At 43.9% G+C, this 16,581-nt stretch overlaps 2 protein-coding genes across 2 annotated transcripts; both read left to right on the forward strand.

Annotated features, from left to right (window-relative positions):
• Positions 1 to 284: 284 nt before the first annotated feature.
• Positions 285 to 1,316, forward strand: LOC134367900 (melanoma-associated antigen B4-like). The gene has a single exon (XM_063084559.1). The coding sequence runs from the start codon at positions 285 to 287 to the stop codon at positions 1,314 to 1,316; it is 1,032 nt and encodes a 343-aa protein (XP_062940629.1).
• Positions 1,317 to 15,187: 13,871 nt separating this feature from the next.
• On the forward strand, positions 15,188 to 16,219 carry LOC134367901 (melanoma-associated antigen B3-like). Its single transcript, XM_063084560.1, has one exon. The coding sequence runs from the start codon at positions 15,188 to 15,190 to the stop codon at positions 16,217 to 16,219; it is 1,032 nt and encodes a 343-aa protein (XP_062940630.1).
• Positions 16,220 to 16,581: the final 362 nt, after the last annotated feature.

Genomic DNA, 16,581 nt, shown 5'->3' on the forward strand with positions numbered 1-16,581 from the left:
CAGCAAGCTCAAAGCATGGCCATCATGATGGAGCCTGAAACTCACTCTGAGGGTCTTATGGTTTCTATATGGGTTCCCAGGGGATAGGCTGAAGAGAAAAGCAGAAGCCCTGTGGGTTCCTAGAGCAGTCACCTCACGGAAATCAGCAGAAGTGGCTTCCAAAAAACCAAGACGGTATCTCCCTGATACAGGTGCTCAAGGAATATTTTTCTCTCTCCTCCAGGTGCCCTCATCACCTGACTTCCTTCCCACATTCCTGCCTGCTGTCCCTGACCACAGTCATCATGCCTCGGGGCCGAAAGAGTAAGCTCCGAGCCAGTGAGAAACGCCACCAGGCCCAAACTGAGACCCAGGATCTTCAGGGTGCTCAGGCCACTGCAGCAGAGGAAGAGTCCCCTTCCACTTCCTCTCTTGTTTTGGGGGTTACTCCCCCTAGCTCCCCTGTTGCTGGCATTCCCCAGAAGCCTCAGGGAGCCCCCCACAGCCCCACTGCTGTTGTGGGTGTTTCACGCAAGAGATCTGGTAAAGGTGCCAAGGGTAAAGGTGAGGGAAGAAAAAATTCCTCCCAGGCCTCAACCTCCACTGAGAGCTCACACCATGATCTTCTAACCAGGAAGGCAGGAATGTTAGTGCAGTTCCTAATGTACAAGTATAAAATGAAAGAGCCCATTATGAAGGTAGAGATGCTGAAGGTTGTCAGCGAAAGGTACAGGGAGCAATTCCCTGAGATCCTCAAAAGGGCCTGTGAGCGCATAGAGCTGGTCTTTGGCCTTGACTTGAAGGAAGTCAACCCCAGAAATCACTCCTATACTCTTGTCAGCAAGCTAGATCTCTCCGATGGTGGAAGCCTGAGCGATTGCTGGAGACTTCCTAGGAACGGGCTTCTAATGCCTCTCCTGGGTGTGATCTTCTTAAACGGCATGTGCGCCTCCGAGGAAGAAATCTGGGAATTCCTGAATACGTTGGGAGTCTATGATGGGAAGAGGCACTTCATCTTTGGGGATGCCAGGAAGCTCATCACCCAAGATCTGGTGAAGGAAAGGTACCTGGAGTACCAGCAGGTGCCCAACAGTGATCCTCCATGCTATCAGTTCCTGTGGGGTCCAAAAGCCCATGCTGAAACCAGCAAGATGAAAGTCCTGGAGTTTTGGGCCAAGGTCAGTTATAGTGCTCCTATTTCCTTCACAAACCTTTATGAAGAGGCTTTGAGAGATGAGGAAGGAAGAGTTCAAGCAAGAGCTGCAGCCGGAAGTGGCACTTCTGCCAAAGCCAGTCTGGGTCCCAGGGTTGAGTCCAGCAGCTGCTCTCACCCCTAGTGACGTCTGTGGCACATTCTTCACTTTCTGGTTGAGAAAGCCTGTTACCTTCTTTGTTCTTGTTTTGCGTGAATAACTTACTGACTAATCTGTTTTGTGTGAGTGTGTGTGCGTTTTCAACTGGTGTTGCTTTCAGAATATAAGCTTATGAATGGCATGGATCATATTTTATTGCTGCTTATCAAGATTAGTAGTAAAAGTTTTGCATTTTGAAATACAAATTGGCAATCTTTAAATTATTTTTGTGATCAAGAACAAGTTAACATGGCATTGAAATAGGACTATCCTTGGAAATGTGAAAGACTGCACAGTAAAGTAGTTGAGATCAGAAGACAGAGAAAAACAGTAAAAGTTGGTCAGTTTTTGGTTGGCTTTAGCCTTTCTTTTTCTTTTCATGGATTTAAAAGGTATATGTCTGGATTTGCTAATGTTATGCAAGAGTGTGTAGAAATTAAATCATATTGAATTAGACTTCTTGTTCATGGCTCTTACTTTACCCAAACATTAGTTGAGCATCTGCTCTTTGGAATGGAAGTCTTCATGCTTGTACTGGGAATGTTTAGTCAAAGAAAACTCAGCTCTTGCTCAGGCAATTATAGATTCTAGAAGCTATCATTATGGAAGAGGATGAAATACTTTCTCCTTCATAAAGTAAAAAGCAGGGTATAGAGGGGACAAAGGAAAAGTATTGCTTAGATTTTATTGCTAAGCAGCATTTTGGCTGTTTTTGTTTGTTTGTCCTAGGATGCTGGGTATTCTCTAACATGTCCTGGATAAAAACAAACAAACAAACAAACAACAACAAAAAAAAACCCCAGCCAGATGGATGGTAATGTCTCAGGTCAAAATCATCATAGTAATAACTGCCACTCCCTAATGTTTCAATGCAAGACAAGCACAGCCACAGATGCTTTGCATACATTACATATATTTCTACCAGTCCTCCAAGACAGGACTTATCACACCTGCTTCATAGAGCTTGGTAATATGCCCATGTTCATAAGTGCAGTAAGTAAAAGGGTTGGGACTATACCCCTGGTATGAATTACTCTAGAGCCCACAGTCTTCCACTCCTCCCATCCTAAAGCACACTCTGTGTCTCTTATTTCAATTTTCTTCTCAGTACTCCAAAATGTGTGTCAGGTGATAAAAAGATTCACCTTGTGCCCAAACTCCTGGTTTTGGAATACATAACCAGTGCAACAAGAATGCCAAAATAACTGAGAGTATACATAAAGAAAAGAAAGAGACAATATTTAGTGACAGTATGATTATATTCCTAATGTTACATAACTCTAAAAGGTCAGGGGCTCCCCTTATCATCCTAAACAACCTCTTCCCTGTAGAAGGTAAATCTGTTAGGGCAGGAGTTACATGAGAATCTAAGTCTAGCTGATGAAGAGAAATATCTCTGACACCCCACCACCTGTCCCGGGCCCCCTGCCTTGTCTGCAGCCTTTTCATCTCACTCCATTGCTGGGACAGGCACCCATTCTCTGCAAGGTTTGCAGAGGGAAAACTGCTCGAGAGTTTGCAGGGATATGTTGTTTTCCAGGAAGCCTTCAAACCAACGACAGAGCCAAGATGAGGGCTGGGAAAACCGACATCCCAGGTAGGAGTACTGGGGAAACCAACATTCCAGGATATGGCAGGGGGGGTGGGTCACAGAGAGACCAGCCTGTCCACTTGCAGGCACTGATGGTCCCAAACAGATCTGTCAGTCAGAGCATCCCCTTCTATATTCTTCAGGCTTCTGAGGGATATAGGGACAGCATCCTTAGGTCAGGTTTTTAGGTCTACAGAGGAAAGAGTTCCTGCCTCTCATAGAAATGAAGGTGATAAACCTGAATGAGGGTGACGGAAGGACCCAGCCAGAACAGTAGGATCCCATAAAGTCACATCCTGATTGTTAGCCCTTCAAAGTCTGGAACTGTCCTGGTTGTTTGTGGCTGACACTGACTTTCAGTGAGGACTTTCAGCAAGGTGAGGACTTTGGTCTGAAGGCCGTGGCCTCAAGTCATCAGAGAATGGAGTTCCAAGAAGGGCGCAGAATCAAGGTGAAGACGTTGCATGTGGACATAGGGACCACTCAACCCACAACTGACAGGGCTGCACCTAGTCCCTCCCCTGGTGTTAGTTGTGGGAGGCCCAGGGAAGAGCTGGCATGCTCAGATGCCCCTGACATCTGCCTGGAGGGTCTCAAGGAGATTAGGGACTTGGTTCATAGGCTGGCCATCCAGTTCAGCAGAGAGTGCAATACCAGGTTATGATAGGTGTCCAGGTAAAATTCTTATATGAGGAATGAGACAACCAACTAACCCAAAAGTGAACAGAGGACAGAGGTGTCCTTAGAAAGTCCTGCCTCCGAAGTAAGCTCTGGGAGGTCACAGGCAGAGTTTTCAGACTGAGGTTACCCCTCATTTTCTGAGGGGGGAGGTCTCAGAGATATGAAGTTCTTGGACTAATGGGGGAGACCTCATTCAGCAGAGAGGAGACTCACTCTTCAGCAGGAGTCAACATGATGATACTGAGTGACAAGGAGGAGACCCCTCCCAGAAAGAAGAGGGCACCTAGAACCCTGTGCTTCTTGTCAGACCTGAGAGACCTGGGCACGGTGTCATGATGAGCCATGCTCACTTCCTCCCAGGTCATCTCACAGAGATAAGGAACCTTGACAAAGGGAGCAGCTTCAGGTCAGCACAGAGAGGATTTCTAGGTTGTGCCCGGAGTCAAGGTGAGGATCCTGAAGACAGAGGGGAACACCTACCTCATAATACTGGGGACAACACAGATGCCTTCCACTACCGATAGCCTAGGGAGACCATGAGCGGTTGAGTCCAGATGAGACAAATTTTACTTCTTCTTAGGTGGTATCAGGGACTTGGGAGCCTTAGTATGAGGAGATAGGCCTCATGTCAAGACAGGGATGATTTCCAGGTTATGTCAGGAATCAGGGTGAGGACACTGAAGAGACTGGGACAACACATCCCATATCAGTGGGAGCCATGCAGAATCCTCCCTACTGTCAACCTCAAAGACCAAGCAGAAATGTCAGGTGAAGGTATTCATCAGTTCCTGCTCAGGAGTAACAGGGAAGTGAGAGTCTTGATCTTATGGTGGTGATCCATGTCAACTGAGGGAGAAGTCTTAGGCCTGCCCAGGAGTTAAATTGGGGACTCTGAGTTGGAATCCTGTGTGAAATCACCCATTATAGGGCCTTAACCTGCCTGCCACAGCTTTCATTCTTGTGAGACCATGAGCAGGTGTGTAGCCAGATGCTATGGGTTAAATATGTCCCCCAAAAGTTCATGTAATAGAAACTTGATCCCCATTGTAACAGTGTTAAGAGGGAGGGAAATCCAATTATGACAATTGAAAAGTGGAGCCTTTGAAAGGTGATTGGATCATGAGGACTGTGCCCTGGTGAATGGATTGATCCATTCATGGAGTAATGGGTGCTCTTCTGATGGCTTAATAAGGAGAATAAGTGAGAAATTTAGCTCTCTTTTGCTCATGCCATCTCTTGCCGTGTGACACCCTGAATTGCTGTAGAGAGTCACCACCCAGAAGAATGTACTCACCACTTGCGTTCCCAGGACTTCGGACTTCCCAGCCTCCAAAACTATAAGAAATGTTTCGTTTTCATTATACCCAGTTTCAGGTATTCTATTATAAGCAATAAAAGTTGACCAATACACCAGAGAAGGCCGTTATCACTTCCTCCTGTTGGGTCTCATGGAGGTGCAGGCCTCACTATGAGGAGATATCCTCAGTTCAAAAAAGGAGGGGAGCCCCAGACACTATATAAATAGAGGAACCTCAGTGAGGACTGAGAGGACCACACGCTCTTGAATAGAGGGGACAACAAAGTGTCATGGCAGGATACAAATAGAGGAATCTCAGTGGGGACCGAGAGGACCACACACTCTTGAATAGAGGGGACAATAAAGTGTCATGCTGTACTCTTTGATATCATCCCTAGAAGGCTCAGAGCAGGGCTGTCAAATGAGGCTTCCCCTCTTCTCCTTATATCAGATCTAAGAGAGGTGAAATCCCTGGTCCAAAAGTTCAGCCACCAGTCAACAGTAGGGAGCGATCCAACACCTTCCCATCACTAGGCCAGGAGTTTTCTATTTTTTACACACATTCTACCAATTCTACAAGATAGGGCTTACCAAACTCATTTTATAGATGTAGAGCCTGAGGCTCGTAGCACCTAATAATGTGCCAAAGTTCACACAGTTGGTAAGTAACAGGGCTGGGACTAGAGCCTTGGTCTGAGTTAGTTGAATAGCCCACACTTCTACTCCTCCCAGCCTGAGGCAGACCTTGTGTCCCTTAATATACTTTTCCTGTCATTACTGCAAAATGTATCATGGTCAATAAAAAGAAAGACCCCATGGCTGAACTACTGGATTGTAATATATAGCCAGAGCAATAAGAATACCAAAGTCAATGTGAGGTTTGAATGAAAAAAAAACTAATATTTGGTGACAATAAGATCATATAAAAATGTGATATCAGATAACGTCAAAAGATTGAGGGTTCAAAAAAATGATCTGACTTACCCACAACTGCGGGTCAAATGTGTCCCCCAAAAGTTTGTGTTTGGAAACTTGATCTTTATTGTAGCAGTGTCAAGAGGGTGCGAAATACGATTATGGCATTTATATGGTGGGGCCTTTAAGAGGTTATGGAATTGACAGGTCTGTGCCCTTGTGAATGGATTGGTCCATTTATGGAGTAATGAGTTGATGGTTTATTTGATTGTCATGGGCATGGTTCTGATGGTGTTATAGGGAGGGCAAAAGAGAAGGTTAGCTTTCTTGCTTTTGCCATATTCTCTCCTTGTGGCACCCTGTGTTGTGGTGGAGATCACCCCCAAGAAGTCCCTCACCATATGCGTACCCCTAGACCATGGACTTCCCAGCCTCCAAAACTGTAAGAAATAAATTTTGTTTCTTTATAAATTACTCCGTTTCTGGTATTCTGTCATAAGCAACAGACATGGACTAACACAGCCACTTCCTTATAAAAGGCAAACACATCAGAAAGGAGTTACATGAGACCCTAAATCTGGCTGGGGAAGAGAAGGAACAGATCAATATGTTTGTTTTTCTTACAGCCTACCACCTGTCCTGGGACATCTGCTTTGTGCCATAGATTTCCCATCTCACAGTAATCTCTCTTAGAAGAGATATCCATTCTCTGTAAGGTTCGCAGAGAGGACACTGCTCAAGAGTTTGCAGGGATGTGGCATTTCCCTAGGAGCCTCTAATCTAGGTGGCAAGTGCCTATATGAGGACATTAATTACTCAGGACTGGAGAAACAAACACCCCCAGAATATTGGGTATTACAAGGAGACTAGCCCCTGCCAGCTCTCAGACGTAGAAGACTCCTGGAAGAACTGTCAGGCTGAGTGTCCCCTTACTTATTCTCCACAGTTGTCAGGGACTTGAGAACTTTGGTCTAAGGAGGGCAACCTCAGGTCAGTAGAGAGGATTCCCAGCATCTGTTAGATATAAATGTGAGGGCCTGTAAAAGGAATGAAGGAGTCACCCACCCAGAACACTGGGGTCGCAAAGAGTCCAGCCCCTCTGCCAGCCTTTGGAGGTCCTGAATTCCATGTCCAGATGAAGCATGAGGAAGCTCTGAGAGATAAGGAAGAGAGAGTTGCAGACGGGGACAGCACTACTGCCATGGCCAGTACATTACCCAAGGCCATGTCCAGCAGCGCCTCCTACATGTGTTGAAGTGTGAGACAGATTCTTCACTTTGTGTTTGAAAAAAAGACGTCAACATTCTAAGTAGTGGAGAGCCAAGGAGGAGCTGGAAGGAACATGTTTTCTTCTTTTTGTTCTTGCTGTACTTGAATAATTGGAAGATTTATGTGTTTCTTTTTCTTTTTTTCTGGTATTTTTTAAGTGCATTACTTTTAATAGAAGATTTATTTAGCTTCAGTATCTGTGTTTATGAATACCATGGATCACACATTTATTTCTGTTTTCCATATATAAGTATAAATGTTTTGGTATTTTGTTCAACAAATTGACAATCTTTGGTTCTCCTTTTGTCGTCCAGAAGAAGATGTCATGTGCATAAGAATTTCATTTTTTATTGCATAAATTTAAGGTGTACAACATGATGCTTTGATATACATATACTTAGTGAAATGATTACCACAGGTAAGCAATTCAACATGTACACTATCTCAATTGGTTAACTTTTTTTGTGGCTAGAGCACCTAAAACCTACTCTTTTAGAAAATTTCCAGTATACACTACAATATTATTAACTATAGTCCTCAGGCTGTACTTTAGATCTCTAGATTTATCTATTGTACATAACTGCAACTTTGTACCCTTTGAGGTGCATTTCCCCATCCTCTCCCGACCCCAGCCTCTAGTAGCCACTGTTTTATTCTTTGTTTCTATTTATTCAACTTGTTCCTTTTTAAATTCTACATATAAGAGAGAACGTGCAGTATTTTTTTCTTTCTATGCCTAGCTTATTTCACTTAGCATAATGCCACCCAGGTCCTTCCATGTTGTCGCAAATGGCAGGATCTTTTTTAAAAGCCTGAATAACATTACATTGTGTGTGTGTGTGTGTGTGTGTGTGTGTGTGTGTGTGTGTGTGTGTGTGTATCACAGTATTTTTATCCATTCATTCATTCATCCATTGACGGACACTATGATTGTTTCTATATCTTGGTTATTGTGAATAAAGGTGCAATAAACATGGAAGTTCAGATATGTCTGCGAGTTGCTGATTTCATTTTTTTTTTTTTTTTTTTTTTGGTTCAGGACAACAGATATTTATTCTCTCATAGTTCTAGAGGCTAGAAGTTTGAAATCAAGGTGTTAGCAGGGTTGTTTTCATCTGGAATCTCTGAGAGAGAATGTGTTCCAGGCCTCTCTCCTGGCTTCTCATGACTGAGCAATCCTTGGCATTCCTTGGTTTATAGCTGGATAACTTCATTCTTTGCCTCATTCTCCACTTGGACTTCCTATCTTTCACTCCGCGTCTCATATATTCCTCTGACTTTTTCTTTTTTCTTTTTTTTTTTTTTAATTTTATTTTGTCAATATACATTGTGGCTGATTATTGCTCCCCATCACCAAGACCTCCCTCCCTTCTCCCTCCCCCCCTCCCCCCCAACAATGTCCTTTCTGTTTGTTTCTCGTATCAACTTCAATAATTGTGGCTGTTATATCTTCTTCCCCCCCACCGGTTTTTTTTTGTGTGTGTGTGTGTCTGTGTGTTTGTGTGTGTGTGTGTGAATTTATATATTAATTTTTAGCTCCCACCAATAAGTGAGAACATGTGGTATTTCTCTTTCTGTGCCTGACTTGTTTCACTTAATATAATTCTCTCAAGGTCCATCCATGTTGTTGCAAATGGCAGTATTTCATTCGTTTTTATAGCTGAGTAGTATTCCATTGTGTAGATGTACCACATTTTCCATATCCACTCATCTGATGATGGACATTTGGGCTGGTTCCAACTCTTGGCTATTGTAAAGAGTGCTGCAATGAACATTGTGGAACAGGTATACCTTCGACTTGATGATTTCCATTCCACTGGGTATATTCCCAGCAGTGGGATAGCTGGGTCGTATGGTAGATCTATCTGCAATTGTTTGAGGAACCTCCATACCATTTTCCATAGAGGCTGCACCATTTTGCAGTCCCACCAACCATGTATGAGAGTTCCTTTTTCTCCACAACCTCGCCAGCATTGATCGTTCAGGGTCTTTAGGATTTTAGCCATCCTAACCGGGGTTAGATGGTATCTCAATGTGGTTTTGATTTGCATTTCCCGGATGCTGAGTGATGTTGAGCATTTTTTCATATGTCTGTTGGCCATTTGTATATCTTCCTTAGAGAAATGCCTACTTAGCTCTTTTACCCATTTTTTAATTGGGTTGCTTGTTTTCTTCTTGTAAAGTTGTTTGAGTTCCTTATATATTCTGGATATTAATCCTTTGTCAGACGTATATTTTGCAAATATTTTCTCCCACTCTGTTGGTTGTCTTTTAACTCTGTTAATTGTTTCTTTTGCTGTGCAGAAGCTTTTTAGTTTGATATAATCCCATTTGTTTATTTTTCCTTTGGTTGCCCGTGCTTTTGCGGTCGTATTCATGAAGTCTGTGCCTAGTCCTATTTCCTGAAGTGTTTCTCCTATGTTTTCTTTAAGAAGTTTTATTGTTTCAGGGTGTATATTTAAATCCTTAATCCATTTTGAGTTGATTTTAGTATACAATGAGAGGTATGGATCTAGTTTCATTCTCCTGCATATGGATATCCAGTTATCCCAGCACCATTTGCTGAAGAGGCAGTCCCTTCCCCAGTGAATAGGCTTGGTGCCTTTGTCAAAGATCAGATGGAAGTAAGTGTGTGGGTTGATTTCTGGATTCTCTATTCTATTCCATTGGTCAGTGTGTCTGTTTTTATGCCAGTACCATACTGTTTTGGTTATTATACCTTTGTAATATAGCTTAAAGTCAGGTAGTGTTATGCCTCCAGCTTTATTTTTTTTGCTCAGCATTGCTTTGGCTATGCATGGTCTTTTATTATTCCATATAAATGTCTGGATAGTTTTTTCCATTTCTGAGAAAAATGTCTTTGGAATTTTGATGGGGATTGCATTGAATTTGTATATCACTTTGGGTAGTACGGACATTTTCACTATGTTGATTCTTTGAATCAAAGAGCATGGGATATCTTTCCATCTTCTTGTATCCTCTCTAATTTCTCTCAGCAGTGGTTTGTAGTTCTCATTATAGAGATTTTTCACCTCCTTGGTTAACTCAATTCCTAAGTATTTTATTTTTTGGGTGGCTATTGTAAATGGGCAGGCTTTCTTGATTTCTCGTTCTGCATGTTCACTATTGCAGAAAAGAAATGCTACTGATTTTTTGTGTGTTGATTTTGTATCCTGCTACTGTGCTGAAATCATTTATCAATTCCAACAGTTTTTTTGTAGAGGTTTTAGGCTGTTCAATATATAGGATCATGTCATCTGCAAACAGGGACAGTTTGACTTCATCTTTTCCAATCTGGATGCCCTTTATTTCCTTCTCTTCTCTGATTGCTCTGGCTAGTACTTCCAACACTATGTTGAATAGGAGTGGTGAGAGTGGGCATCCTTGTCTAGTTCCTGTTCTTAAAGGAAAAGCTTTCAGCTTTTCCCCATTCAGGATGATATTGGCAGTGGGTTTGGCATATATGCCTTTAATTATGTTGAGATGCTTTCCCTCTATTTACTTATAGAGGGTCTTTGTCATGAATGAGTGCTGTACTTTACCAAATGCTTTTACAGCATCTATAGAGATGATCCTATGGTCCTTGTGTTTGAGTTTATTAATATGGTGTATCACATTTATTGATTTGCGTATGTTGAACCAACCTTGCATCCCTGAGATGAATCCCACTTGATCGTGATGAATAATTTTACGTATGTGTTGCTGTATTCTGTTTGCTAGTATTTTAGTGAGGATTTTTGCATCTATATTCATCAAGGATATCGGCCTGTAGTTTTCTTTTTTGGTTATATCTTTACCTAGTTTTGGTATCAGGATGATGTTTGCTTCATAGAATGAGTTTGGGAGATTTGCGTCCGTTTCAATCTTTTGGAATAGTTTGTAAAGAATCGGTGTCAATTCCTCTTTGAATATTTGGTAAAATTCTGCTGTGAATCCATCTGGTCCTGGGCTTTTCTTTGTTGGGAGCCTTCTGATAACAGCTTCAATCTCCTTTATTGTTATTGGTCTGTTCAAATTTTCTACGTCTTCATGGTTCAGTTTTGGGAGCTTGTGTGTGTCCAGAAATTTAGCCATTTCCTTGCTGATTTCATTTTCTTTGGGTATATGCCCAGAAGAGGGATTGCGGGGTCATACGGTGGTTTTAATTTTAAATTTTTGAGGATTGTCACACTGTACCCATAATGGCTGTACTAATTTACATTCCCTCCAACAGTGCGTGGGGGTTCCATTTTCTCCACACCCTCGTCAACACTTGTTATCTCTTGTGTTTTGTTTGTTTTGTGGTTGGTTGGTTGGTTTTATAATAGCCTTCCTAAGAGGTGAGATTTGATACCTCATTGTGATTTTGATTTGCATTTCCCTGATGGTTAGTGATATTGGGCACCGTTTCATACCTGTTGGCCATGTGTTCCTTGCAGAAATGTCCTGTGAGTAGTGAATTTTTTGGACAGTGGTTTTCTTGGAAAAGTGAATGAACACTACAGTAAAATTGTTGAGATCTAAAAATAAAGAAAAAAGTAAATGGTTGTTAATTCTTGGTTGGCCTAATTCCTTCTAGTCTTTCTTCTTATAAAATTTGCTTAGAAGATTCAAGAATGTAGAAGAAATTAAATCCTAATTTATTAGATTTCATACTCACTCTCTTGTGTATTCCTTAATCATTAATTAAGCATTAGCTCTTAGAAAGCCTTCATACTAGTACTGGGGAGGATTTCTAAAATTAAAAAAAAAAATCCAGCCGCTGCCCATTGACTGAATTTTAGAATCTAGAAGTAACTACCACATGAAAAAGATGGGGATATATTCTCTAAGACCTAAAGAACAAGTGAAAAGAAAGGATGAGGAAGGGAGAAGTCTCAAGATGAGACCAGTCACGTGTAAATGACCCAAGACAGGGCAGTTTGGAGCCTTAGGAAACTGCATGTCCCTCACTGACAGGTAATTTTAAGTAAGGCTGCATGGTGAACTGGATAAGGCTGAAGGAGTGGTGAGCAGAGGCCAGACCCTCACATAGAATGTCTCAGAGTTGAGAGACAAAGCCTGGAGTGGGAAACTGTCCCTAATATTTACATTGGGATTGTGGAAAACCAGACAGAACTCCACCTGGGGCAGGGATGGAGTCCTGTGCTCCTGACACAGAGTACAAGCTTGGTGTTTTATGCACATCATCAGAAGGGAGTTTCTGAGAAACAGAACTGATACCCTTAAGGGAGTTGGGATAACCAGAAGTCACTGTGCTGGCACTCTTTGTCCTGGGCTGGGAGATCCAGAACCTACTCCATTAAAAGGACATTCAGTGAGGTCATCTTGTGTGCAATTTGGCAAACTCTAAGCGGGCTCTAGATTTTGGCTGGTGGTTAAATAAATAAAAATAAGGGTGGTTTACATAGAAGGGCATCTGGGAGTTAGGAAGCATATTGGTCACTGACAAAAATTTTAAGAACTTTGAGTTGTAGCCAACAGGGAAACACTTTCCTGCAAACAAATTATATCTTCTAATAAGGATATATTGCATAATTTTCTTTGCCAAGCAGCATTTTGTTTGACTGCAATTTCTTTGTCTTGGAGTTTGGTAATGTGCTCAAGTTCACGGGGCTAGTGACAGTGCTGGACGTAGACTCCTGGTCTGAATTACTCTAGAGCCCACACTGTTCATTCCACTCTTCTCTGCCTGAAGCAGACCTTGTGTCCATTAGTTCATTTTTCTTCTCAGTACTCTCAAATGTATCTCAGGAGATTAAAAAGAAGGACTTTGTGCCTTAAGAATTCGATTGGAATACATAGCCAAAGCAATGTTATAACTGAAGAGGAGAAAGACATAATATTCAGTGACAACATGATCATCTACATATGCAAATGCAGTTAATCTCAATATCAGAGTATCACACAGGGTCTGATAGATACCAAGACAGGGAGCCTGCGTGAGGAATGTGGGGAACCAGAACAGTGGTGTCCCACAGAAACCTGACTTTGCTGTCAGACCTCACAGGACCCAAACATCCCTGGCCTAATGTGGCTCAGTCTAACTTCCTGGGTAAGCCTGGGGGGGTCTCAGAATAGGGAGGACCTTGAACTCAGTAGTGCTCATGTCAGGGAAGGTGAAGTTCTAGGACTGGCCAAGAGCAAGGTGAGGTTGTTGATTGAGAAAAAAGGGATTACTAAACCCGGAGATGTGGGGACTTCACAGAGTCTCATCCCTGTTTTGGCCCTGGGAGGCCCCAGGCAGAGCTGTAAGGTTGAGTTGCCACTCCTTTCCACGTGGAGGGTTTCAGGGAGGGGAGTGCCTTGTCCAATAGAGTTCTACAGAGTGAGGGGTCTTGGCCCTTACTGGAGTCAGGGTGAGGACCACCAAGAGCCCGAAACCTGTTTTCTAGTCAGTGAGGCCCCTGGAAGTGGTTGCCATTTGTACCATGCCTAGACTTCCACTCTAGGCATTGAGGGAAGTGAGGGTTTGGGAGGTTGGCCAACTCTGATCAGTAGAGGGAGGAATCCCAGGCTCTGATAGGACACCAGAAGTTTGAACCTAGAAACCACCAACTTCACAACAGTGGGGTCCATGGTGTTCTGCCCCTGCTGTCAGCCCTCAAAGACCCCAGGCACCCGCCACCGGATATGGTTCATCCTCACTTCCGCATTGAGGGCTGGGGCCTCGTCTGAAAAGCATAGCATCTTGTTGGCCAAGAGTGAATTCCCAGGGCTGGTCTGGAGTTAAGGTGTAGACCCTGAATATGGACTGAAGGGACCACCTCCCACCCATAACCAAGGGGACCCCAGTAAGTCCTACCCCTGTAGTCGGCCTTGAGAGGTCCCGGCAGAGCTGTCTGGCAGAGTTCTGCCTGAAAATTCTCAGCGATGGGTGGGCCTTTGTCTACGGGAGTACGCCCCCTCCCCCCCGAATCTTCAGAAGGAGAAGACCTAGGTCCTAATTTGGGTCAACGTGAGGGCTCTGAGTGCTAATGAGGGTCTCTCTCCCCAGTAGAGGTGACAACAGAAAGCAGTGCCCCTGCATTCAGTTCTGCAAGGCTCCAGGTAGAGGTAGTCGTATGTGTGGAGCCCTTAACTTCTTTGTCTAGGGCCTTGTTCTGAGGCTGGAGGACCCAAGTGTGTGGAGGGAGGTGTCCCAAGTCCTAGAGGGAGTCAAGGTCAGAGACCTGAGTGAGGACTAATGGGAACACTGGCTCTAAAAAGTAGGGTCCCATTAATTCTGCTTCTCTCTCAGTGCTGGGGAACCCCACAGTAGCTATCAGTCTGGACTAATTGTGTGCCCCAATTCTGCACAGGGAGGAGACCCAGAGCCTTTTGGGGTCAGGATGAGGACCCTGAAAGAAGAACGGTAGTACCGCTCACCACACCCCCCACCTCCAAAAGGAGGCAACAGAGAAACAGAGAGTTCTCCCTCCCCACTTGCAGCCCTGAAAGGTCCAGGCATGGAAGTCAGGTGTATGTAAAACTCTCTTTTTCATAGCATTACGTTTCTGAGGGGCATCAGATCAGCAGAGGCAGGTGTCCTAGGTTCTACTTAGGGCCAAGGTGAGGAGGACTCTGAATGGTGGCTGAGGACCCCAACAAGCCCAGAACAGTGCAGGCTCCCACAGAATTCTTAGCACCAAGTGCCTCTTGGCAGGGGTGGTGGGCTAAGGCATCCATTCAACTCCTCTTAGGGGGTCCCAAGGAGACGAGGACATTGGTTGGAGGTGTCAAATTTAATGCAACGTGGAGGAGGGGGCCAGGCCCTGCCAACAGTTGATATGACGGTCTTGAATGTGAACTGAGAGTACTACCTCTACCCCAGAATTGAAGAGGATCCATAAGGACTAGACCTGCCTGCTGCTACTGCTCTCAGTCACAGGCAGGCTGGCAAGCTGCTGCCTCAGGCACACCTTAATTACTTTCACTGGGTTCTGAGAGGACAGACTGATCAGAACACAAGTCCTGTGGGTTTCTAGAGCAGTGCTCTCACGGAAACCTGCAGAGTGGCCTTCTTAAAGCCAAGGTGGTCTCTCCCTGCTGAAGGTGCTCACGCCCTCTCATCTTCTCTCCTACAGGTGCCAACATAGCCTGACCTGCCCACACTCCTGCCTGCTGTCCCTGACCACAGTCATCATGCCTCGGGGTCAGAAGAGTAAGCTCCGTGCCCGTGAGAAACGCCGCCAGGCTCAAGGTGAGACCCGTCTCCAGGGTGCTCAGGCTACTGCAACCAAGGAGAAAATATCCTCCTCATCCTCTTCTCATTTGGGGGATATTACTGAGAATGAGTCACCTGCTAGGTCACGTAGCACTCTCAAGAAGCCTCGGCGAGCCCCATCCACCAATGTGTCCGTAGATGTTTCTCACACAAGATCATGTGAAGAAGCCGACAGTAAAATTGAGAAAAAGCCAAGTCCCACCCAGGCCCCACCCTCCACTACGCAGTCTCGTAGAAGCCCTCTAACCAAGACGATAAATACTTTGGTGAATTTCCTAATGCACATGTACAAAATGAAAAAGCAAGTTACGAAAACAGGTATACTGAAGTTCATCAATAAAAGGCACAAGAAACATTTCCCTGAAATCCTCAGACAAGCTTCTTTCAGCCTAGAGGTGGTATTTGGTATTGACTTAAAGAAAGTCGATTCTCCCAAGCACTCCTATGCCCTTGTCAGCAAAATGGACCTCCCCTACCGTGGGATGTTGAGTCGTGGCAAGGGTTTTCCCAAGACTGGCCTCCTGATGAATCTCCTGGGCGTGATCTTCATGAACGGCAACTGTGCCAGTGAGGAAATGATCTGGAATTTCCTGAATAAGATGAAAATATATGATGGGAAGAGACACTTCCTATTTGGGGAGCCTAGGAAGCTCATTACCCAAGATTTGGTGAAGCTTAAATACCTGGAGTACCGGCAGGTGCCCAACAGTGATCCTGCACGCTATGAATTCCTGTGGGGTCCAAGAGCCCATGCTGAAACAAGCAAGATGAAAGTCCTAGAGTTTTTGGCCATGGTCAATAAGACTGTCCCTAGTGCTTTCCACTTCTGGTATGAAGAGGCTTTGAGAGATGAGGAAGAGAGAGCCCAAGCCACAATTACACTCAATGAAGGCACTAATGCCACGACTGAACGTTCCAGGGCCATGTCCAACAGCTCCTCCCACAACTAGTGAAGAAGAGGCAGATTCTTCACTATGTGATTGAAAAGAGCAGTCAGTGTTCCAAGTAGGGGAGGGCTGGGTGTGACTAGAGGGAACACAGTGTATAATGCCTTTGTGTTCCTGTTCTATATGAGTAATTTGGAGATTTATCTGTATTTTTTGGTATGTTTCAAATGTTCCTTTTATTTAGCATTATAATCTAAGCTTATGAGTGATATTGTTCACACTTGCTTGTAAGGATTAAGAGTAAGAGGTTTGCTGTTTTGTAAAACAAATTGTGAAAACTTCCATCTTATTTAGTGATCTGATGCAAAATAACATAGAATTGGGATAAGCATTTCCTTGAAAATGTAAAAATAATCCAGCAGTAA

Source organism: Cynocephalus volans, chromosome X (genome assembly GCF_027409185.1).
Source record: "Cynocephalus volans isolate mCynVol1 chromosome X, mCynVol1.pri, whole genome shotgun sequence".
NCBI classification, from domain to species: domain Eukaryota; kingdom Metazoa; phylum Chordata; class Mammalia; order Dermoptera; family Cynocephalidae; genus Cynocephalus; species Cynocephalus volans.

What these genes read in the sequence shown, in the direction of transcription:
- LOC134367900 (XM_063084559.1), top strand. Translation starts at nt 285, where the DNA reads ATGCCTCGGGGCCGAAAGAGTAAGCTCCGAGCCAGTGAGAAACGCCAC.
- LOC134367901 (XM_063084560.1), top strand. Translation starts at nt 15,188, where the DNA reads ATGCCTCGGGGTCAGAAGAGTAAGCTCCGTGCCCGTGAGAAACGCCGC.